The 18,934-nt window shown below is 39.5% G+C and overlaps 1 protein-coding gene across 1 annotated transcript; it reads right to left on the bottom strand.

Annotated features, from left to right (window-relative positions):
• Positions 1-961: 961 nt before the first annotated feature.
• LOC110287342 (synaptonemal complex protein 3-like) lies at positions 962-12,850 on the bottom strand. The gene is made up of 9 exons (XM_021153992.2): positions 12,787-12,850; positions 8,759-9,105; positions 8,240-8,303; positions 7,945-7,979; positions 5,739-5,856; positions 4,857-4,956; positions 3,595-3,693; positions 1,293-1,397; positions 962-1,157 (listed from the first exon to the last, which is right to left on the bottom strand). The coding sequence occupies exons 2-9, from the start codon at positions 9,090-9,092 to the stop codon at positions 1,116-1,118; spliced, it is 897 nt and encodes a 298-aa protein (XP_021009651.1). The 5' UTR covers positions 9,093-9,105; positions 12,787-12,850; the 3' UTR covers positions 962-1,115.
• Between the last annotated feature and the right edge of the window lie 6,084 nt (positions 12,851-18,934).

The following is an 18,934-nucleotide window of genomic DNA, read 5'->3' on the forward strand; positions in this document are numbered from 1 at the left end:
TAAAAACTAGCTGAACTCATGATAACATTTTTAAAGTTTTGAGACAGGGTTTCACTCTGTAGCCCTGGCTGTCTTGGAAATTGTTTTAGGTAGATCAAGCTGGCCTCAAATTCAATAGATCTGCATGACTCTGAGTCCCGATGCCGGGAGTAAAGGCATGTACTTCCATGCCCTGCCTTCATGTTAAGTATTACAATTTCATAATCATGATAATCATTACTAAATCCTACTAAGGACACATGCTACTTAACAGCAGACCAATCCCAATGACATTCTCATGGCCCGTGGAAATGAAATTTGTAATGTCTTAAAACTAATGTGTAGGCAAGGCATGCTGGTACATGCCTTTAATCCTAGCATTTGGGAAACAGAGGCAGTTTGAATATATGAGTTTGAGTCCAGCCCGGTCTACATAGCAAGTTGCAGGCCAAACAAGGCTGCATAGCAAGACCTTGTCTCAAAAAACAAAAACAAAGCAAACCCTAGTATATATAGTCAGCTTGATGTCTTAACTGTTTAATGCCAAGACATTAACTCAAGCTCTTTGATACATTTTCTTAGAATGGGCTAAGCAATTTAGTAACTACATAAAATGGACTGAAGGGGTTCTCTTTAAAGAACCATGTAAACTAGGCATAGTGGTGCCTACCTGTCGTGTCCGGTGCTTTGGAGGCTGAGGTTCAAGGACTACCTGAGATTATATCTAAGTTTCTTTTTTGGTTCAATGTTAGACACCATCATGGCAAACATGGTAAGACCTTGTCAGAAAAATAAATGAAATAAAACCAATGTAACGTTCTATACCTGAACTTTGTGCCTTTGGGAGTGATAAATATACTAAAGTCAATATCCAAACTTTAATCATTTTTACTGATAACAACTCAACAGTGTCATACAAAAATTCACTGTATTATAAAAAAAGAGGCAAATCCTTGACATACAGGAATAGTTGGTACTAACATAACTGGATTTTATTCTAAATAAATGACAAGGGAGACAAACTAATGACTAATGATCTCATCATTTATCCTAGTACTTGTCTTCAAGCATGGCTCCTCGCTGGCATTTGAACTGTATCACTTCAGTTTAAGTTCCTTCTTCAAAAATTCTTCCCATCAAAAGTGCATAGACTGGTCGGCCTTTGCCATCTCCTCATCCTGTAATTCAGAAAAGAGGGAGAGGGGGAGGGGGAGGGAGAGGAGAGAGAGCAAGGATATTTTATTTTAGTGGTACTTATCCACTAGGAAGTGCTTTCATTAATTCATTTTTTTCAAGTTTGAAATACAACTTACAGATTCTCTCAAAATTTTTTTCTGCAGATCATTAATTTCATCCTTAAGTTCATTTTGTGTTCTAGTAAGCAGAACATCATTCCTGTTCTCCAGGTCTTCCAATTTCTAAAATACAAAAGACTAGTTTATTCTTATGACATTATCTTTTCACCTCAAGTTGTAAATTTTTCAAATAAAATTTCAAAAGTGAATTTTAAATATTGAAGTAATACACATTATTTCAAGTAAAAAAAAAAAAAACTATCCAATACAAAAAGACCCAAATTCCTACTGTTGAGATGTAAAGTAACTCAGACATGAGCCAAATATAATTATAGAATATCCAATGGCACTCTCTGCTCAAGAAATGGTTTGAGGGAATATTAAGACAGGGAGAGGAGAGGGGAGGCTTGGGCACAGGATCCCAAAGTTCCCAAGCACAACTGGAAGGACTGAGAGCCTGAGAGCTAGCCTGTGGAATACATACACTTTTTCTCAAAGAAAGGAAAATGAAAAATAGAGAAACAAAGCAGGATCCTCTTAGCAAGCATCATAATTGTGAATAGTTCTAGTAATTTTCTGAAACATCAGGCTACAATCTACTTAAGATCAAAAGTCAGTGTGACCTAATGTGACATGAATTTACTAAAGGGAAAAATGAAATCCTTTTTCAAGTAATTAATAGCAAAATTTCTATTTCTGTTTTGTAATACAGTATTTCACTATATTAACCAAGCTACCTTCCAACTTTCCATCCATCCATCTCACCAAGTTTCTTTGGCACTAATAATGTATGCATGTGCTACCCATTTAAAATGATACTTTAAATCTTTTCTAATAATTTTCCAGTGAGAAAAATCATCAACCAAGTGACAAATATCATGTTAAGTACTATGGAAAAATTAAAGATGATAATACATAATTGTTCCCGTTTTCCAGAGAAAATAAAAATTTAAATGGAAATAACACAAAAACTGTATTGGGAATGATAATGCAGCTTCCTATAAATATAAAGTACAAAGTGGGAAATGCTTCCAGTTTGTGTAACAAAGGAACCAATTTGAATTAATGAAAAGGAGTTAAAAAATATTTAAGTGAAGGGCAGAGTAGTATATCCAGACAGCAGATACAGAGAAAATGATTATGTAGAAAGGTGTGTGTGCTAATGCACAATTATGATAAATGTAACCTCAAAAGAGACTCATGTCATGGGGCATCTTCAGAACAGAAAATGAGAAGTTAGTAGATGTATAGGAAAATGGACATGTTTTAAAAATATAATATGACAAGGCTTTGAAGCACTGACTGAAGAATAAACAGTTTTCATAGTACAAGCAAATGATCATATGAACATTAAATAGCATGAGCTATTTATGAAATACGAGTTTAATAAATAATGAGGTACTATTGAGATAAAAAATGGTAGAATTCTAGTATTTACTGAATGTGAAAACATGGGCTATGGAAAAATTTAAAATTATACTAAAGTTCCTAACTAATAGTAGTATCTGGTGATATTATCTAGAACATACTTCTATTGGTACCAGTCAACAAATTGTTTTCAGGGAACAGTAGAGAAAACTGGAAAGAACTGTATTTGAAAACACACAAAATAACTGGTGTAGAAGTTAAAGTTCTTTAAAATACTTATTTTAAAATTTTTGTTTATACCTCAATTTACCAGCATGTCCTTAATTCTCAGGCAACAACTTTTAACCTTTATTAAATTCTGAGCTAACATTATAAATTAACATATAAAGTTATTTTAGCCACTGCAATTAATCATTCTATGATCTAACACACCAGAAGGTATTCCCTACTAAATTTCAAAAAAGGCTTTAACTGAATTTGGCTCCTTCCTGAGGCTGGAGAGATGACTAGGCAGTTAAAAGTACTAGCTGCTCTCTCAGAGGACCTGGATTTCATTCCTAGTACCCACAAGGCAGCTTGCAACTTTAACTCCAGTTCCAGGGCATCTTTTGCCTTAAATAATTAAGATTTATTTCAAGCCTTTCCTATTTAATATATACTGGGATACAAAGAGAAAGACCATAGAAATGATATGCAGTCTTTCTCTTTTTAGTTAAGTAAAAAAACAATGACTAAACTTGAAATATGGCTATACTACATGTCAAATATGTATCTATAGGAAATTCACAACTTACCATCTTCTGTCTTTAATAACTGTCATGCAACCATTCGAATGCTACATATATCTAATTATCACGTCAATTAGAAACAATTCATTCACAATGGAAATTATTATTGTCTGGAAAAATGTGCAATTTATTTTAAGGAACATAACGTTATCATGCAAACATACCTGTAAGAATTGTTCATGTATTTCTTTAATTGTTCTAATTCTCTGGTTCTGAACAAATCTAGCTCGTTGAAAAATCTTCTCCTGTTGCTTAAAATCATTCTACAAATACAAAAGAAAAAAAAACCTGTATTAAGAATTTGGAAAGAGCTGCTTGTTGTTGTGGGTTGCATATGTGTAAGGCAAACGTAGTCCCTCCGGTGCAGCTTAAACCCTAAAACTTTTTTTTATTAGATATTTTCTTTATTTACATTTCAAATGCTATCCCGAAAGTTCCCTAAGTTCCCTATAACACCCCCACTGCCCTGCGCCCCTACCCACCCACTCCCACTTCTTGGCCCTGGCAATCCCCTGTACTGGGGCACATAAAGTTTCCAAGACCAAGGAGCCTCTCTTCCCAATGATGGCCGACTAAGCCATCTTCTGCTATATATGCAGCTAGAGACATGAGCTCAGAGGGTACTGGTTAGTTCATATTGTTGTTCCAACTATAGGGTTGCAGACCCCTTTAGCTCCTTGGGTGCATTCTCTAGCTCCTTCATTGGGGGCCCTGTATCCCATCTTATAGATGACTGTGAGCATCCACTTCTCTATTTGCCAGGCACTGGCATAGCCTCACTCGAGATAGCTATATCAGGGTCCTTTCAGCAAAATCTTGCAGGCATATGCAATAGTGTCTGGGTTTGGTGGCTGATTATGGGATGGATCCCCGGGTGGGGTAGTCTCTTGATGGTCTATCTTTTCGTCTTAGCTCCAAACTTTGTAACTCCTTCCATGAAACCCTAAAACTTTAAATTTAGAAAAACAACACTATTCATTTTTTTTTCGAGACAGGGTTTCTCTGTATAGCCCTGGCTGTCTTGGAACTCACTTTGTAGACCAGGCTGGCCTCGAACTCAGAAATTTGCCTGCCTCTGCCTCCCAAGTGCTGGGATTAAAGGTCCGCGCCACCATGCCCGGCTAGAAAACAATACTATTCTAAACTCAGAAAAAGACATTTTAAGATGACTGCCCTCTGTTTTTCTTTAGCAAACATTATGTCTAAATGAGGCTACTCTTTCACTCCTCACATGCTATATTTTCCCCTTCCTCAGCACTCTAAAATAATCCCCCACACAAGGTAGGAAATTGTCTTCAGGACATCACTCATTCTTGGACATTTCTGTTTCTAAAGAAGCCTGGATGTGTCTCATTCAACTCAAATAGCTTTACCATTCTTACTTAAGCTTTACTTATAATAGATTAATTGCAATGACAATACCAACCACAAGTTTCTCGTGTTGTTCTTGGAATTTCTTAAAATCCTCATTCCATTGCTCAAACAGATTTGCAAATGCCTGAGCAGACTCTTCATTAAGCTGTGCCCTGTAAAACATCATAATGTTTTACCTCATACTATTGTGAAAGCAACATACAATAATAGTGTAACCTCTTATACTATCATGAAATCATTAGAGACAAAATTGAATTGACACACTCTCAAAGTATAAAGAGGAAATAACAGTTAAATATTTTGATGGAAAAGTCAGAAGTAAATTATATTTTTATTGATTCCAGAAGTACCTTTTCCTAAGGTAAATGTCCCTCTCATGAAGCAGTTTTTGAAAACTAGGGAACTTTTATGATATATATCAATTTTCAGAAAATAATATCTCTAAATAGTTTATTTTTCATTTTTTTCTACTGAATGTAGATTCTCACAAAAATATCAAATGATTTACAAGTACAATCATTTCACTAATTTCCTCACTCCCCATTTTGGCACAACCACAATTTAGAATAAAGCAAGATCTAAGTGTTTAATATGTTCAAATTGACCATGCTCTACACTGTCAGCCATAGCGAACTAGCTAACAATTATTAGATTCTATTCATCTAAAATTTATTCAACTAATTTCAAGAGTGAATACCGAGGAGTAATAAACCTCAATTGTTACTTAAATGAGAAAAACGTATTCTTCATTGGCTTCTATGAAGCAACTCTATAAAGGCAGTAAGTAGGTCACACAGTTACCTTCCTAGAGTAAACTCAAGTCAAACTTTTCCACTAAACTCCCAAATAAACAGATGATAGCATTTTTTCTTGAGTGACTTATATCAGTATATATTAAAATTGATATAAACATGGTTCTTAAAGAAAAACTTACATTGCATCTTCATGGGAGTTCCAAACTTCTTTCATTTTCTGCTCAACTCCTTCAAAAGACTGTCTGGCAGTTGTCTCCATTCTTTGTCTCTTAGCACTAAGAGCACGGTTAATGTCAACTATATTAAAAATTAATGTTGATTAGAATTCAATGTCAAAGAAAATTATTTTGTTCCTATATATTCAAATAATTACGAATTTAAGTAATGTACACTCATCAATAGCAAGGACATTTAATACTAATTTTTAAAATGTTGTCAACATGATTGCACACAATTTTCATTCTTTGAACATCTGGTATTTTGAATTTTCAGACCAGGTCTGTTCCATCAGCAAGTTCTATGAAAACATTCCAAATTTCAAACTTTGAAATCTGCAACATTTTTGGTCCTAGTTATTTTTTGCAACCACAGCACAATTAGGCTTTTCTAACTGATGATGTTTGGAGAGATGATAAAAATGAACTAATAAATAAGAGGTAGACATTATCTATTAAAGAATTAAAAAAATTATAAAACATTCTATACTGGAAGAACATACTTACCTGAGTTATTGTTTAAGAAAAAGAAATGAAATAGTTTATTAAAAATAGAATCCAAAATAGGTTATCCTAGCACCTGAGAGGCAGAGGCAGGTGGACCTCTGTCAGTTTCAGGCCAACCAGATCTACAGAGAATTGTATGCCAGCCTGGTCTACAGAATGAGTTCCAGGAGATCCAAAGCCACAGAGAAACCCTGTCACTAAAAACCAAAAAGAAAAGTTAATTTAATTATTAAAATTACTTGTAAAAGAGACTGTCAATGGGAAGCTGCGGCTGTCGTTCAGTTGGTAAGTGCTTGTCTATCGTATCTTCTTAGTATGCTTTGGTTATCCTTTATACTTCATCATGCTTCTATAGGGCATTTTTACCTTAATGTACAGCAAGCAGTTCATACAAAAATTTAAATATCAAATATTCTGTGGTAGCCAGGAATGGTAGTATATACCACTAATTCAGTCTGTAGCCAACCTGTCCTACATACCAGGTTCCAGGCCACCCAGAGCTGCATAGTCAAACTGTGACTCAATAAGGAAAAAAATATTCTTTTTACCAGTTACTTTTAGTAACCATAGCAAAGCTCTATTATTCTATCAATAATTTATCATTGTAGCAGCTAAATAAAAGTGTTTCCTGTTATAAATAGATGAAAGAGATGATCTCAGCAGCTATAATACATAGACGAGACAACAGATTATAAAACATGTACTTCTTCCAAAAAAGTTGATTATATGAGTAATCCTTAAAATCTAATATTAACTATTTTTGTATGTGTGGGGAAGGGTTGGCTGCATTTAGACCAGTGCACCATGAACCTGGCTTCCACTAAGGCAAAAAGAAGACACTGGATCCCTTTGAACTAAAGTTACAGATGGCTGTAAGCCACAATGGGTATGCTGGGAATCAAATTGGATTCCTCTAGAAGATCAGCCAGTGTTCTTAAACCACTGAGCCATTTCTCTGTCTTCTATTAACTTTTAAAAAGAGTACTGTACCCTTGGTTGGGTTTGTCTGTCCCTATAATGCCAACATCTCTGAGGTTAAGTCAGATAATCTACAGTGCTAATGCCAGCCTCATACTAAGACATTCTCAAAACAAAGTAAACAACAGTGACTATTCTCTTCAAGAAAGCTAGTATAACTGATCTTTAACATTGTTCTTAAAAACAGAAGGGTTTTGGCTCATATTTTAAATTTCTTACTGTCTAGCAAAGTTTCACGTTACACAATTTATTAGAATGAAAATAGTAACAAGGAGTTATTTTATAAGCTTAAATTTTATGCTACCTACTCTAAAGGAAGGAATACAGTATAAACCCTAGGAAATAAATTGAATAAAAAAACTAATACAGACAGTAAAAGAAGAAACTGATATACAGAAATAGTACATCACTACATCTGTTCAAAGAAGTATAAGGACTTTTCCTATTTTCTTCTTCTGAAATTCCATTGAAGTCACATGTCTAAAAACATCATTTTTGCTTCTCTCACCATGGAAACATTTAAGGAAGAATATCTATGATGCTAAATCATAAATATTTATGAAAAATCTTATGAAAACAAGGCATTGAACTGCAGATATATAGTACACTGGCTAACATATTTTATGATGATTGTTATGTAGTTTTAAACAATTTTATAAAAATATAAAGATATCCAGAAACATACCTCCAATTCTTCCAAGGATAACCTCCACCTTTTCCCTATGAAGAAACCACATTTTTAAAAATTATTAAAGCTGTTACTGTAGTTCAGTAATACAGCATTTCCCAAGCATGCATAAAACCCTCTGTTGGATATCAAACACTGTTTAATTAAGGATTCATAAGGTAGAATAAGGAGTTTTTCTATTTTCTTCTTGGGAGAAATAGCAAATATTTTATGTATGCTACTTGTTACATAAACAAAGCAAACATTTCTTGAACTGTACATTATTCAACAAAGATAACTTTTAATATTTTACCCTGGATCTGCAAACAGTTCTACAGGACTTCTCTCCCGACATGAATCAGATGTTGAACGCAGTTCTGTTGACAAGGAAAAGAAAAAGAAAAACACTTTTGAAATTAAGTATGTTATTTCAAGAAACTGAAATTAAGCCATGTATGGTGATGCACAATTTTAATCCCATCACTTGAAGGCAGAGACAGGCAGATCTCTGTAAATTTGAGGCCAGCCTAGCCTGCAAAGAGCTCCAAGACAGTCAGGACTGTAACACAGAAAAACCCTGTCTTGAAAAAAAACCTAAAAAAAAAAGAAGAAAAAGAAAAAATTGCAATGAAACAGTATATTTTACATTCTTTCACAGACATTTGGCAACCTAAGGTTTTGTATTAGATACATGAATACAAAATTTTCTTTGATGAAGTTAGATCACCATTCATGGCCATTCATAGAAACTAATTTCCAAGACTATCTTGGATAAAATTAAAATTTACCCCCTGAGGCAGCTTGCCAGCACCCAACATTTGACACCTTGTACCTTCACTCCTCTGCGAAACCATGGGATGCTGAAAGTCATCATCAAAGGAATAAGCTGCTAAATGTTCTTCCTCTGTTGGGGAGCTTTCAAATCCTTCAGGGTCCCCTGGGGTGCTTTCAAATCCTTCAGGGTCCCCTGGGGTGCTTTCAAATCTTTCAGGGTCCCCTGGGGTGCTTTCAAATCCTTCAGGGTCCCCTGGGGTGCTTTCAAATCCTTCAGGGTCCCTTGGGGTGCTTTCAAATCCTTCAGGGTCCCTTGGGGTGCTTTCAGGTTCTCCAGGGTCCTCTGTGATGCTTTCAAATTCTTCAGTGTCCCTTCTTTGACAGGGAAACATAATTGTATGTTTTCTGTTTTAAAGCACAGTAAGAAAAACAAATAAGGAAAACAAATCTTCCAAGCCATTTGAATCCAAAGGCATTATTTAAATTTACTTAGAAAATTATCATATAAAACCAAGATTATCTTATTTGAATAATGTTGGTTTTCTTACCTTAGTGGATCTCAGGTAAACAACTTGTCAATTGTCAATGTAAAAGGAAATTAAAACAAGGTGGTTTAACTTGGACCATGTTTGCACCCATTCACTCAGTGTTCTGAGTTTTATGTACCTTTTTTTTGCTAATTCTTGATAAATTTGAGCAAATATGCAAATTTGTATGTCATTTCAAAGATATATACTGCTGGAAAAAATAGAACATGAGAGTGCCAAATATCTGCTCCTAACAAAATAAATACTAAAAGTGAAAGTTTTATAATACTGGGAATGTAGCTCAACCATGAGGCTCATGCCAGGCCCATACGAAGCCCTTGGTTCTTCCCAAGCACAACCCTATCTCTAAAGTGGAGGAAAGTCTTGGTAAATTAAGACTTCAAGGGCAGAAGCCTGCAACTTTAAGGCCTACCTAAGTTAGACCAGCTTGTGCTGCAATGTAAGATACTATCTTACAAAAGTAAAACAGAAAAAGCTCAATGTGGTGATCCGTGCCTCTAATCCCAGGAACTTTAAGGCCAGAGACTCACCAGTTTGAATCTATGTTGGCTGTACAGTAATAGCTGTTTCTTCCCCATTCTCGGCCATGCCCTCCCCACTCACTTCTGTCCCTTTCTATTTTCTTTGTTTTTTTTTCTCCCTTCCCCAATTTGGACTCCACCTGTTCTGCAGTTCCCCCATAGCCCAAACTCTACCAGGGCCCCTAGAAACCCTCTTTCCTGGCCCTTTTGCCACCCCTAGTCCCCCAACTCTATTTAGCTTCAATAGCTCTGAGGCCCCACACTCCTGATTCACCCCTAGTTCCTTCCTTGCACTGTGCTCCTCCTTGACATTAGCTCCTATATGCTTTTATTCCTTCAAATCCGCTTCAACGGCTAAGGATTCACACTCCCTATTCAATCTAGCCTGTTGTTGCTCTCTGGGTTCTTCTTACTCCATCTCTCTCCAGCTACTCTGTCCCTCCAATCTCTTCTCAACTCCCCTAACCCACTAGGTCTTCCTTCCCCTACCATCTCCCCAGTTTCACCTCACCTCACACACACCCTTTCCATTCCTCCTCATTCCTTTCCCCTCCCCACTAATTTCTCCCTGGCTCCTCTTCTCTCTTAGTTTTTCCCTGCTTCAAACAACTCTCAGTTCCTCCTTTCTCTATCTCATCCCCCCAGGTTCTCTTTCCCACAAGCTCTTCCCAAACCCTTAGCTTCTCCTCACCCTAGTTCCTCCTTGTTTCTAGGTGCTCCTCCCCTAAACCTCCCCCAGCCCCTCCCCAAACCCCCAATCTCCTCCTCATCTGTATTCACTCACTATCCAGGCCCTCACCCTGTCCCTCAGAAACCACTACCCAGCATCTTCTAATCCCTAAGACCTCCCTAGACCCCAACTATAAACCCATCCCAACTGTATTTCCTCCTTGTTACCCACACTTTCTCGGCATATTCTCACTTACAGCCCCTCCCCAGATCATCCTCACATCACAGCTCCACCTTGCTCCTAACCTTCACCCAGCTCCCCCTTACTCTTAACTTCTCCCCATCTCCTTCTAACCTTCTAGCTCATCTTCACCAATAGCTGCTCCCTTGCTTCTAGTCTCTCCCCAGGTATTCCTTGCCCCATGCCCTCCTAGCTTCTCCAACCTTCTAACCCATTCCCAGCTTCTAACCCATTCCCATTGTTTCTTACATCTGCCCAGCTCCTCACCGTAGCCCCCTTCTGAGCTCATCCTGATCCCAACTCCTTACCAGCTTCAACTCACACCCAGCTCCTCCCCATTCTTAGCTCCAGTAGCTCTGGGTCTCTTATTTCTTCCTTGTTCCTCACACCTCCTCAGGTCTTCCTCATCTTTGTCCCTGCCCAGCTCCTCACCCTGTGTTCCTCCTTGCTTCTTACCTCTCCCCAACTCTTCTTAATCCAATATTTCTAGCCAGATCCTCCCAACCCTAATTGTTTCTTGTTTCTAGACCCTTCACAGCTTCAACTAGCCTCAGCTCCTCCAGATACTTGAAGCTCCTTTTTCTTCTAACTCTTCCCCAGTACTTCCTACATCTAGCAAACTCTTCCCCTCTGGGACCTCGGCAGGGCTCCCCACTGCCTCTACCTTCTCCTCTGTGACCACCACCGCCTCCATTTGCCCCGTCGACAACCTCGGCAGGGCTCGCCACCGCCTCCATTTGCCCCGTCGACAACCTCGGCAGGGCTCCCCACCGCCTCCATTTGCCCCGTCGACAACCTCGGCAGGGCTCCCCACCGCCTCCATTTTTCCCTCGGGGACCTCGGCAGGGCTCCCCACCGCCTCCATTTTTCCCTCGGGGACCTCGGCAGGGCTCCCCACCGCCTCCATTTTCCCCTCGGGGACCTCGGCAGGGCTCCCCACCGCCTCTACCTTCTCCTCTGTGACCACCACCGCCTCCATTTCCCCCTCGACAACCTCAGCAGGGCTCACAACCGCCTCCATCTTCCCCTCAGTGATCTCAGCGACCACTATCGCCTCCATTTCCCACCTCGACAACCTAGGCAGGGCTCGCCACGGCCTCCATTTTTCCCTCTGCGACCACCACCGCCTCCATTTTCCCCTCAGGGACCTCGGCAGGGCTCCCCACCGCCTCCATTTTCCCCTCGGGGACCTCGGCAGGGCTCCCCACCGCCTCTACCTTCTCCTCTGTGACCACCACCGCCTCCATTTCCCCCTCGACAACCTCGGCAGGGCTCACCACCACCTCCATCTTCCCCTCAGTGACTATCGCCTCCATTTCCCACCTCGACAACCTAGGCAGGGCTCGCCACGGCCTCCATTTTTCCCTCGGCAACCACCACCGCCTCCATTTTCCCCTCGGGGACCTCGGCAGGGCTTCCCACCGCCTCTGCCTTCTCCTCTGTGACCACCACTGCCTCCATTTTCCCCTTCGACAACCTAGGCAGGGCTCGCCACCACCTCCATCTTCCTCCTCGAAACCTCAGCAGGGCTCACTACTACCTTTACCTTCCCATTGGCGACCACCACCGCCTCCATTTTCCCCCACGACAACCTCCGCAGGGCTCACCACTGCCTCCATCTTCCTTCCCCTCGGCGACCTCAGTGACCACTATCGCCTCCATCTTCCCCCTCAAAACCTCCGCAGGGCTCACCACTGCCTCTACCATCCCCTCAGCGACCACCACCGCCTCCATTTTCCCCCTGGGGACCTCGGCCGGGCTCGCCACCGCCTCCATCTTCCCCTCGGTGACCACCACCGCCTCCATTTTCCCCTCGGGGACCTCGGCAGGGCTCACCATCACCTCAGCGGTTTCAAGTAACGCCAAAGGGATTTATTTATCTCACTGATCAAATGGGGGCCGGAACCAGGCCTCCCGCAAGGGTGTACATTCCTATCCTACTTCCTTCTCATTCATTTTCACACTCCTTCCTTCTCACCTTCCTTCTCCAAATCCTTCCTTTTCACTCTTTGCCTTCCTCTACACTCCTTCTTCACATTCATCCCCTCTTCCCGCCTGAACTAACCCCCTTGGCTGAACCAGGTTTACTGTCTCTACAAATAATCACCTTCACAGCCCTGGTCAGCTTCAGCGGCCTTCGAGGAGAGGCAAGACCTCTGGTTCCACCAACGCTCTGCTTCACTACTGTGAGGAGAGGCTGAGGTAAGCGAATTTAAGCAGGAAAGTCTCAACCAGTAGCTTCGTTGATTGGATGAATGCCGCGCATGCGCGTGTGGGTTGCTAGGCTCTTTTGAGTGTAGCAGAAATCCGAGTGTGGGTGGGGCACCCCGTGGTGGGCTGCTCCTTGAGGGGCGGGGCTTGGATGTGGATCCAGCAAGAGGCAGGCCCCATCGACAAGGAGAGGGCTGTGCGGGGGGAGAAGGCACAAATCCACCAGGGTGGGACTTGGGTCATGTAGGTTGGTATAAGGTGAGGTACAGCTTATCAGAAAGGACCAGTTGGGGTGAATCGATGTGGACATTAACCAGCTCATTAGAATTGTTTTAAAGTTTTACATTTGGAGCTAGAGAGATAGCTCAGTGGTTAAGAGCATACGCCATTCTTCCCGAGGGACCTGAGTTTGATTCCTAGCACATCAGATGGCTTACAGTTCCCTGTAACCCTAGCTCCGGGGGAAATCTGACACCTTGGAGTTTTATGGGTACTTGTGTTCATGTGAACATACCCTCCCATACACATAATCAAAATAATTTTTAAAATTAAAGAGAAAAAATGTCATTATCATTAAGATGAGGACTTTTATTAATCTGTAAATTACTTTAGAAAATGTAGGGGTTTTTTTTGTTTTGTTTTGTTTTGTTTTTTTTTTTTTTTTTGATTTTCGAGACAGGGTTTTTCTGTATAGCCCTGGCTGTCCTGGAACTCACTTTGTAGACCAGGCTGGCCTCGAACTCAGAAATCCGCCTGCCTCTGCCTCCCGAGTGCTGGGATTAAAGGCGTGCGCCACCACGCCCGGCGCAAATGTAAGTATTTAATAATAATATTATTTGAAAATAATGATAGTTTTCCTTTTTACTTTCCAACTCTTACCTTCTCCTTCCCCCTGTTTTGATTATATGGATAAGATGCTTTATTATGAATGACTAGACCATCAATATTTGATACTCTCTGCTTTAAACCCATTGTTAAGGACATGCTTCTGTGGTTTCTGTTAATGGTTTACCTTCTGCTTTTAATTTGTAAGAGACGTTGCTTCTTCATTTTTTAAAAAATTTAATTCATAAATACATTTCCACCTACTAAATTATATTTCTATATATGTTTAAATGATCATATGCCTTTCCCCTTAAGGTGTTATGCTGAATAAAACTTATATGTGTTCCTCATGTTACAACAAATTTACCATCTGGTAGTAAATGTGTGCTGGCAACAATTTAGTGGATTTTGAGTGCATGTTAGTGTTATTTGTTCTCCATTTTGTTCCCATATGTGTGACAGAAACTAGATGGACCTTTGTCCTTATTTTGTCCTTTTTTAGTTTAGTATTAAAGTTCTGAACAATGCTATTCCTTTTTCTCTCCTTGAGATTTTCTATATTGAGGCTTCTTTTTTTATATTTTCATTGTGAACCCCATCTTTTATTTTATTTTTTTCTCTATTTACATTCCTTATATACCTTTTGGAATTTCCCCCTTTTAATCTTTACTTTTATTTTAGAAATGAATGTCATTATTTTATTTTACTTAATATTAATTTTATTATACCACATTACAGAAGGTCATTTTTATAGATATATGCTATATGCTTTGAGCATGTTCCATATTGTCACTGGTGTATTCTTCAGAGACCACCTGAAGAAAGGCAAAAATACTCCTTCTTGATACCCGCTCTTTGGTTTACTCACTGTCACTGAGCTGTATTGTCATTATATTATTAATATTGCTGATATGAAGAATTCCAGGGCTTTCTAAGTGTTCATACAACCTTGAATTTCTGGAACAAACTACTTTGGTCACAGAAGTTATTTGGGAGAACAACTGAAAAAACTGAAATTTGTTGGCTGGTTTTGTTTCTGTTTCTCATGAGGCACACAATGCATCTTGCTATTGTATGACCTCTATTTGATGTCAGCTTGGTTGATAAATTTTTTGCTAACCTCAGTAAATAAATTAGAAGGTATTAGATTGATACCAACTTTTCCCCATAGTTTTATTCAGTTTTTTAATCTCATGAGTTCTTACACTTTGTTTTCTAATCCATATTCCACATGTCATTATTTGCATGTTTTTTATATATTTGGAAATAACTTTACAAATATTTCTGTTTATATTGTTGGTTTTTGAGATAGGTTCTTATATAGCCCTGAGTAGCCTCAAACTTTATACGTAGCTGAGAAAAAAATTGATCTCCTGATTCTTCACCAATGCCAGTGTAACAGACTTCAGTGTTGGCTTCCACATTTTATAAGAGAAAGATGAGTCTTACAGCATTACATCCAGGAATTAGAATGTGATACCCAGTAGTCTGGCTCCAGAGTATGACAACACACATATGCCACTGTCATGTGTAGTTAAAATAGCCTGGAGAAACACACAGGGTGGAGGGAGGAAGGGCCTGAATTCTGACCCCAATCTTTTCTTCTTACAGGCTATCAAACCAAGAGTAGGTTATGTCATCTTAGCCTTGGGTGACCTCATTGATAAGAAACAAGTCTTGGAGTCCTGGACATTCTTGAGTTCAGTCTATAGACCAGGCTTGTGTCAAACTTATTGACTTGTGTGCTTCTGCTGCTTGAGTACTAGGATAAAAGCATACACTACCACTAAGATAGTTATTTGGAAAGTCTCCTTCAGGTCTTGTGTGTTTGGAGATTCCATGAGATTGGGCAACATGAGCAACATTCCTCCTTCTGTAGCAAATGATACTATAGTTTTTGTCTCCTCCCAAATTCATGTTGAAACTTAGCCAAAAATCTAATGGTGCAAAGAGGTGAGTCCTTAACTCATGAGGGTAGAACCTTTATGAACGGGACTTATAATAGGCTAGATGGGAAAAAGTCCTTTTTTTTTAAATTTTTAATATTTTTATTACATATTTTCCTCAATTACATTTCCAATGTTATCCCAAAAGTCCCCCATAGCGCCCCCCACTTCCCTACCCACCCATTCCCATTCTTTTGGCCCTGGCATTCCCCTATATTGGGGCATATAAAGTTTGCAAGTCCAATGGGCCTCTCTTTCCATTGATGGCCGACTAGACCATCTTTCGATACATATGCAGCTAGAGACAAGAGCTCCGGGGTTCTGGTTAGTACATCATGTTGTTCCAACAATAGGGTTGCAGATCCCTTTAGCTCCTTGGGTACTTTCTCTAGCTTCTCCATGGGGAGCCCTGTGATACATCCAATAGCTGACTGTGAACATCCACTCCTGTGTTTGCTAGGCCCCGGCATCGTCTCACAAGAGACAGCTATATTTGGGTCCTTTCAGCAAAATCTTGCTAGTGTATGCAATGGTGTCAGCGTTTAGAAGCTGCTTATGGGATGGATCCCTGGATACGGCAGTCTCTAAATGGACCATCCTTTCATCACAGCTACGAACTTTGTCTCTGTAACTCCTTCCCTGGGTGTTTTGTTCCCAATTCTAAGAAGGGGCACAGTGTCCACACTTTGGTCTTCATTCTTCTTGAGTTTCATGCGTTTAGCAAATTGTATCTTATATCTTGGGTATCCTAAGTTTTGGGCTAATATCCACTTATCAGTGAATACATATTGTGTGAGTTCTTTTGTGATTGTGTTACTTCACTCAAGATGATGCCCTCCAGGTCCATCCATTTGGCTAGGAATTTCATAAATTCATTCTTTTTAATAGCTGAGTAGTACTCCATTGTGTAAATGTACCATAATTTCTGTATCCATTCCTCTGTTGAGGGACATCTGGGTTCTTTCCAGCTTCTGGCTATTATAAATAGGGCTGCTATGAACATAGTGGAGCATGTGTCCTTTTTACCGGTTGGGACATCTTCTGGATATATGCCCAGGAGAGGTATTGCTGGATCCTCCGGTAGTACTATGTCCAATTTTCTGAGGAACCGCCAAACTGATTTCCAGAGTGGTTGTACAAGCTTGCAATCCCACCAACAATGGAGGAGTGTTCCTCTTTCTCCACATCCTCGCCAGCATCTGCTGTCACCTGAATTTTTTATCTTAGCCATTCTGACTGGTGTGAGGTGGAATCTCAGGGTTGTTTTGATTTGCATTTCCCTGATGATTAAGGATGTTGAATATTTTTTTCAGGTGCTTCTCTGCCATTCGGTATTCCTCAGGTGAGAATTCTTTGTTCAGTTCTGAGCCCCATTTTTTAGTGGGTTTATTTGACTTTCTGGAGTCCACCTTCTTGAGTTCTTTATATATATTGGATATTAGTCCCTTATCTGATTTAGGATAGGTGAAGATCCTTTCCCAATCTGTTTGTGGTTTTTTTGTCTTATTGATGGTGTCTTTAGCCTTGCAGAAGCTTTGCAGTTTCATGAGGTCCCACTTGTCAATTCTTGATCTTACAGCACAAGCCCTTACTGTTCTATTCAGGAATTTTTCCCCTGTGTCCATATCTTCAAGGCTTTTCCCCACTTTCTCCTCTATAAGTTTCAGTGTCTCTGGTTTTATGTGAAGTTCCTTGATCCACTTAGACTTGACCTTAGTACAAGGAGATAGGAATGGATCGATTCGCATTCTTCTACATGTTAACAACCAGTTGTGCCAGCACCATTTGTTGAAAATGCTGTCTTTCTTCCACTGGATGTTTTTAGCTCCCTTGTCGAAGATCAAGTGACCATAGGTGTGTGGGTTCATTTCTGGGTCTTCAATTCTATTCCATTGGTCTATTTGTCTGTCACTATACCAGTACCATGCAGTTTTTATCACAATTGCTCTGTAGTAAAGCTTTAGGTCCGGTATGGTGATTCCACCAGAGGATCTTTTATCCTTGAGAAGAGTTTTTGCTATCCTAGGTTTTTTGTTATTCCAGATGAATTTGCAGATTGCACTTTCTAATTCATTGAAGAATTGATTTGGAATTTTGATGGGGATTGCATTGAATCTGTAGATTGCTTTTGGCAAGATAGCCATTTTTACAATGTTGATCCTGCCAATCCATGAGCATGGGAGATCTTTCCATCTTCTGAGATCTTCTATAATTTCTTTCTTCAGAGACTTGAAGTTTTTATTATACAGATCTTTCACTTCCTTAGTTAGAGTCACGCCAAGATATTTTATATTATTTGTGACTATTGAGAAGGGTGTTGTTTCCCTAATTTCTTTCTCAGCCTGTTTATTCTTTGTGTAGAGAAAGGCCATTGATTTGTTTGAGTTAATTTTATATCCAGCTACTTCACCGAAGCTGTTTATCAGGCTTAGGAGTTCTCTGGTGGAATTTTTAGGGTCACTTATATATACTATCATATCATCTGCAAAAAGTGATATTTTGACTTCATCTTTTCCAATTTGTATCCCTTTGATCTCCTTTTGTTGTCGAATTGCTCTGGCTAGGACTTCAAGTACAATGTTGAATAGGTATGGAGAAAGTGGACAGCCTTGTCTAGTCCCTGATTTTAGAGGGATTGCTTCAAGCTTCTCACCATTTACTTTGATGTTGGCTACTGGTTTGCTGTAGATTGCTTTTATCATGTTTAGGTATGGGCCTTGAATTCCTGATCTTTCCAAGACTTTTATCATGAATGGGTGTTGGATCTTGTCAAATGCTTTTTCCGCATCTAACGAGATGACCATGTGGTTTTTGTCTTTGAGTTTGTTTATATACTGGATTACTTTGATAGATTTCCATATATTGAACCATCCCTGCATCCCTGGGATGAAACCTACTTGGTCAGGATGGATGATTGTTTTGATGTGTTCTTGGATTCGGTTAGCAAGAACTTTATTGAGGAGTTTTGCATCAATATTCATAAGGAAAAGTCCTTATTTTTAACCACTGTATTTATGTCTTCTGGCATTTAAGAACCTGAATTTCCTCCCCTCCAGAAGGCACATTATTGAAAATGTGTTAGAAGCAGAGCAGCCCTTATTAGACAACTGTATTGCTAGGAAATTCTGTTTAGGATCCTCAGATGCCAGATGTACGAGGAAAGAAAATTTTATTCTTCAAACATTATCTGGTCTCACATATTCTTGTAAAGTAGCACAAATGGATTAAGGTACATTCTGTTGTTCTGTAGAATTTTAGTGCAGCTAATTATTC

The sequence above is a fragment of the Mus caroli genome, unplaced genomic scaffold, assembly GCF_978045245.1.
Source record: "Mus caroli unplaced genomic scaffold, Mus_caroli_1 scaffold_5, whole genome shotgun sequence".
Lineage (NCBI taxonomy): Eukaryota > Metazoa > Chordata > Mammalia > Rodentia > Muridae > Mus > Mus caroli.

Bases quoted from the DNA above. Each gene is read 5' to 3' on its own strand.
- LOC110287342 (XM_021153992.2), bottom strand. From the start codon at position 9,092: ATGTTTCCCTGTCAAAGAAGGGACACTGAAGAATTTGAAAGCATCACA. The intron at 8,304-8,758 runs GTACAAGGTGTC...CCTTGTCAACAG, and splicing joins GGTTTCGCAGAGGAGTGAAG to AACTGCGTTCAACATCTGAT. The intron at 4,957-5,738 runs GTAAGTTTTTCT...GATGTTTTACAG, and splicing joins AACTCCCATGAAGATGCAAT to GGCACAGCTTAATGAAGAGT.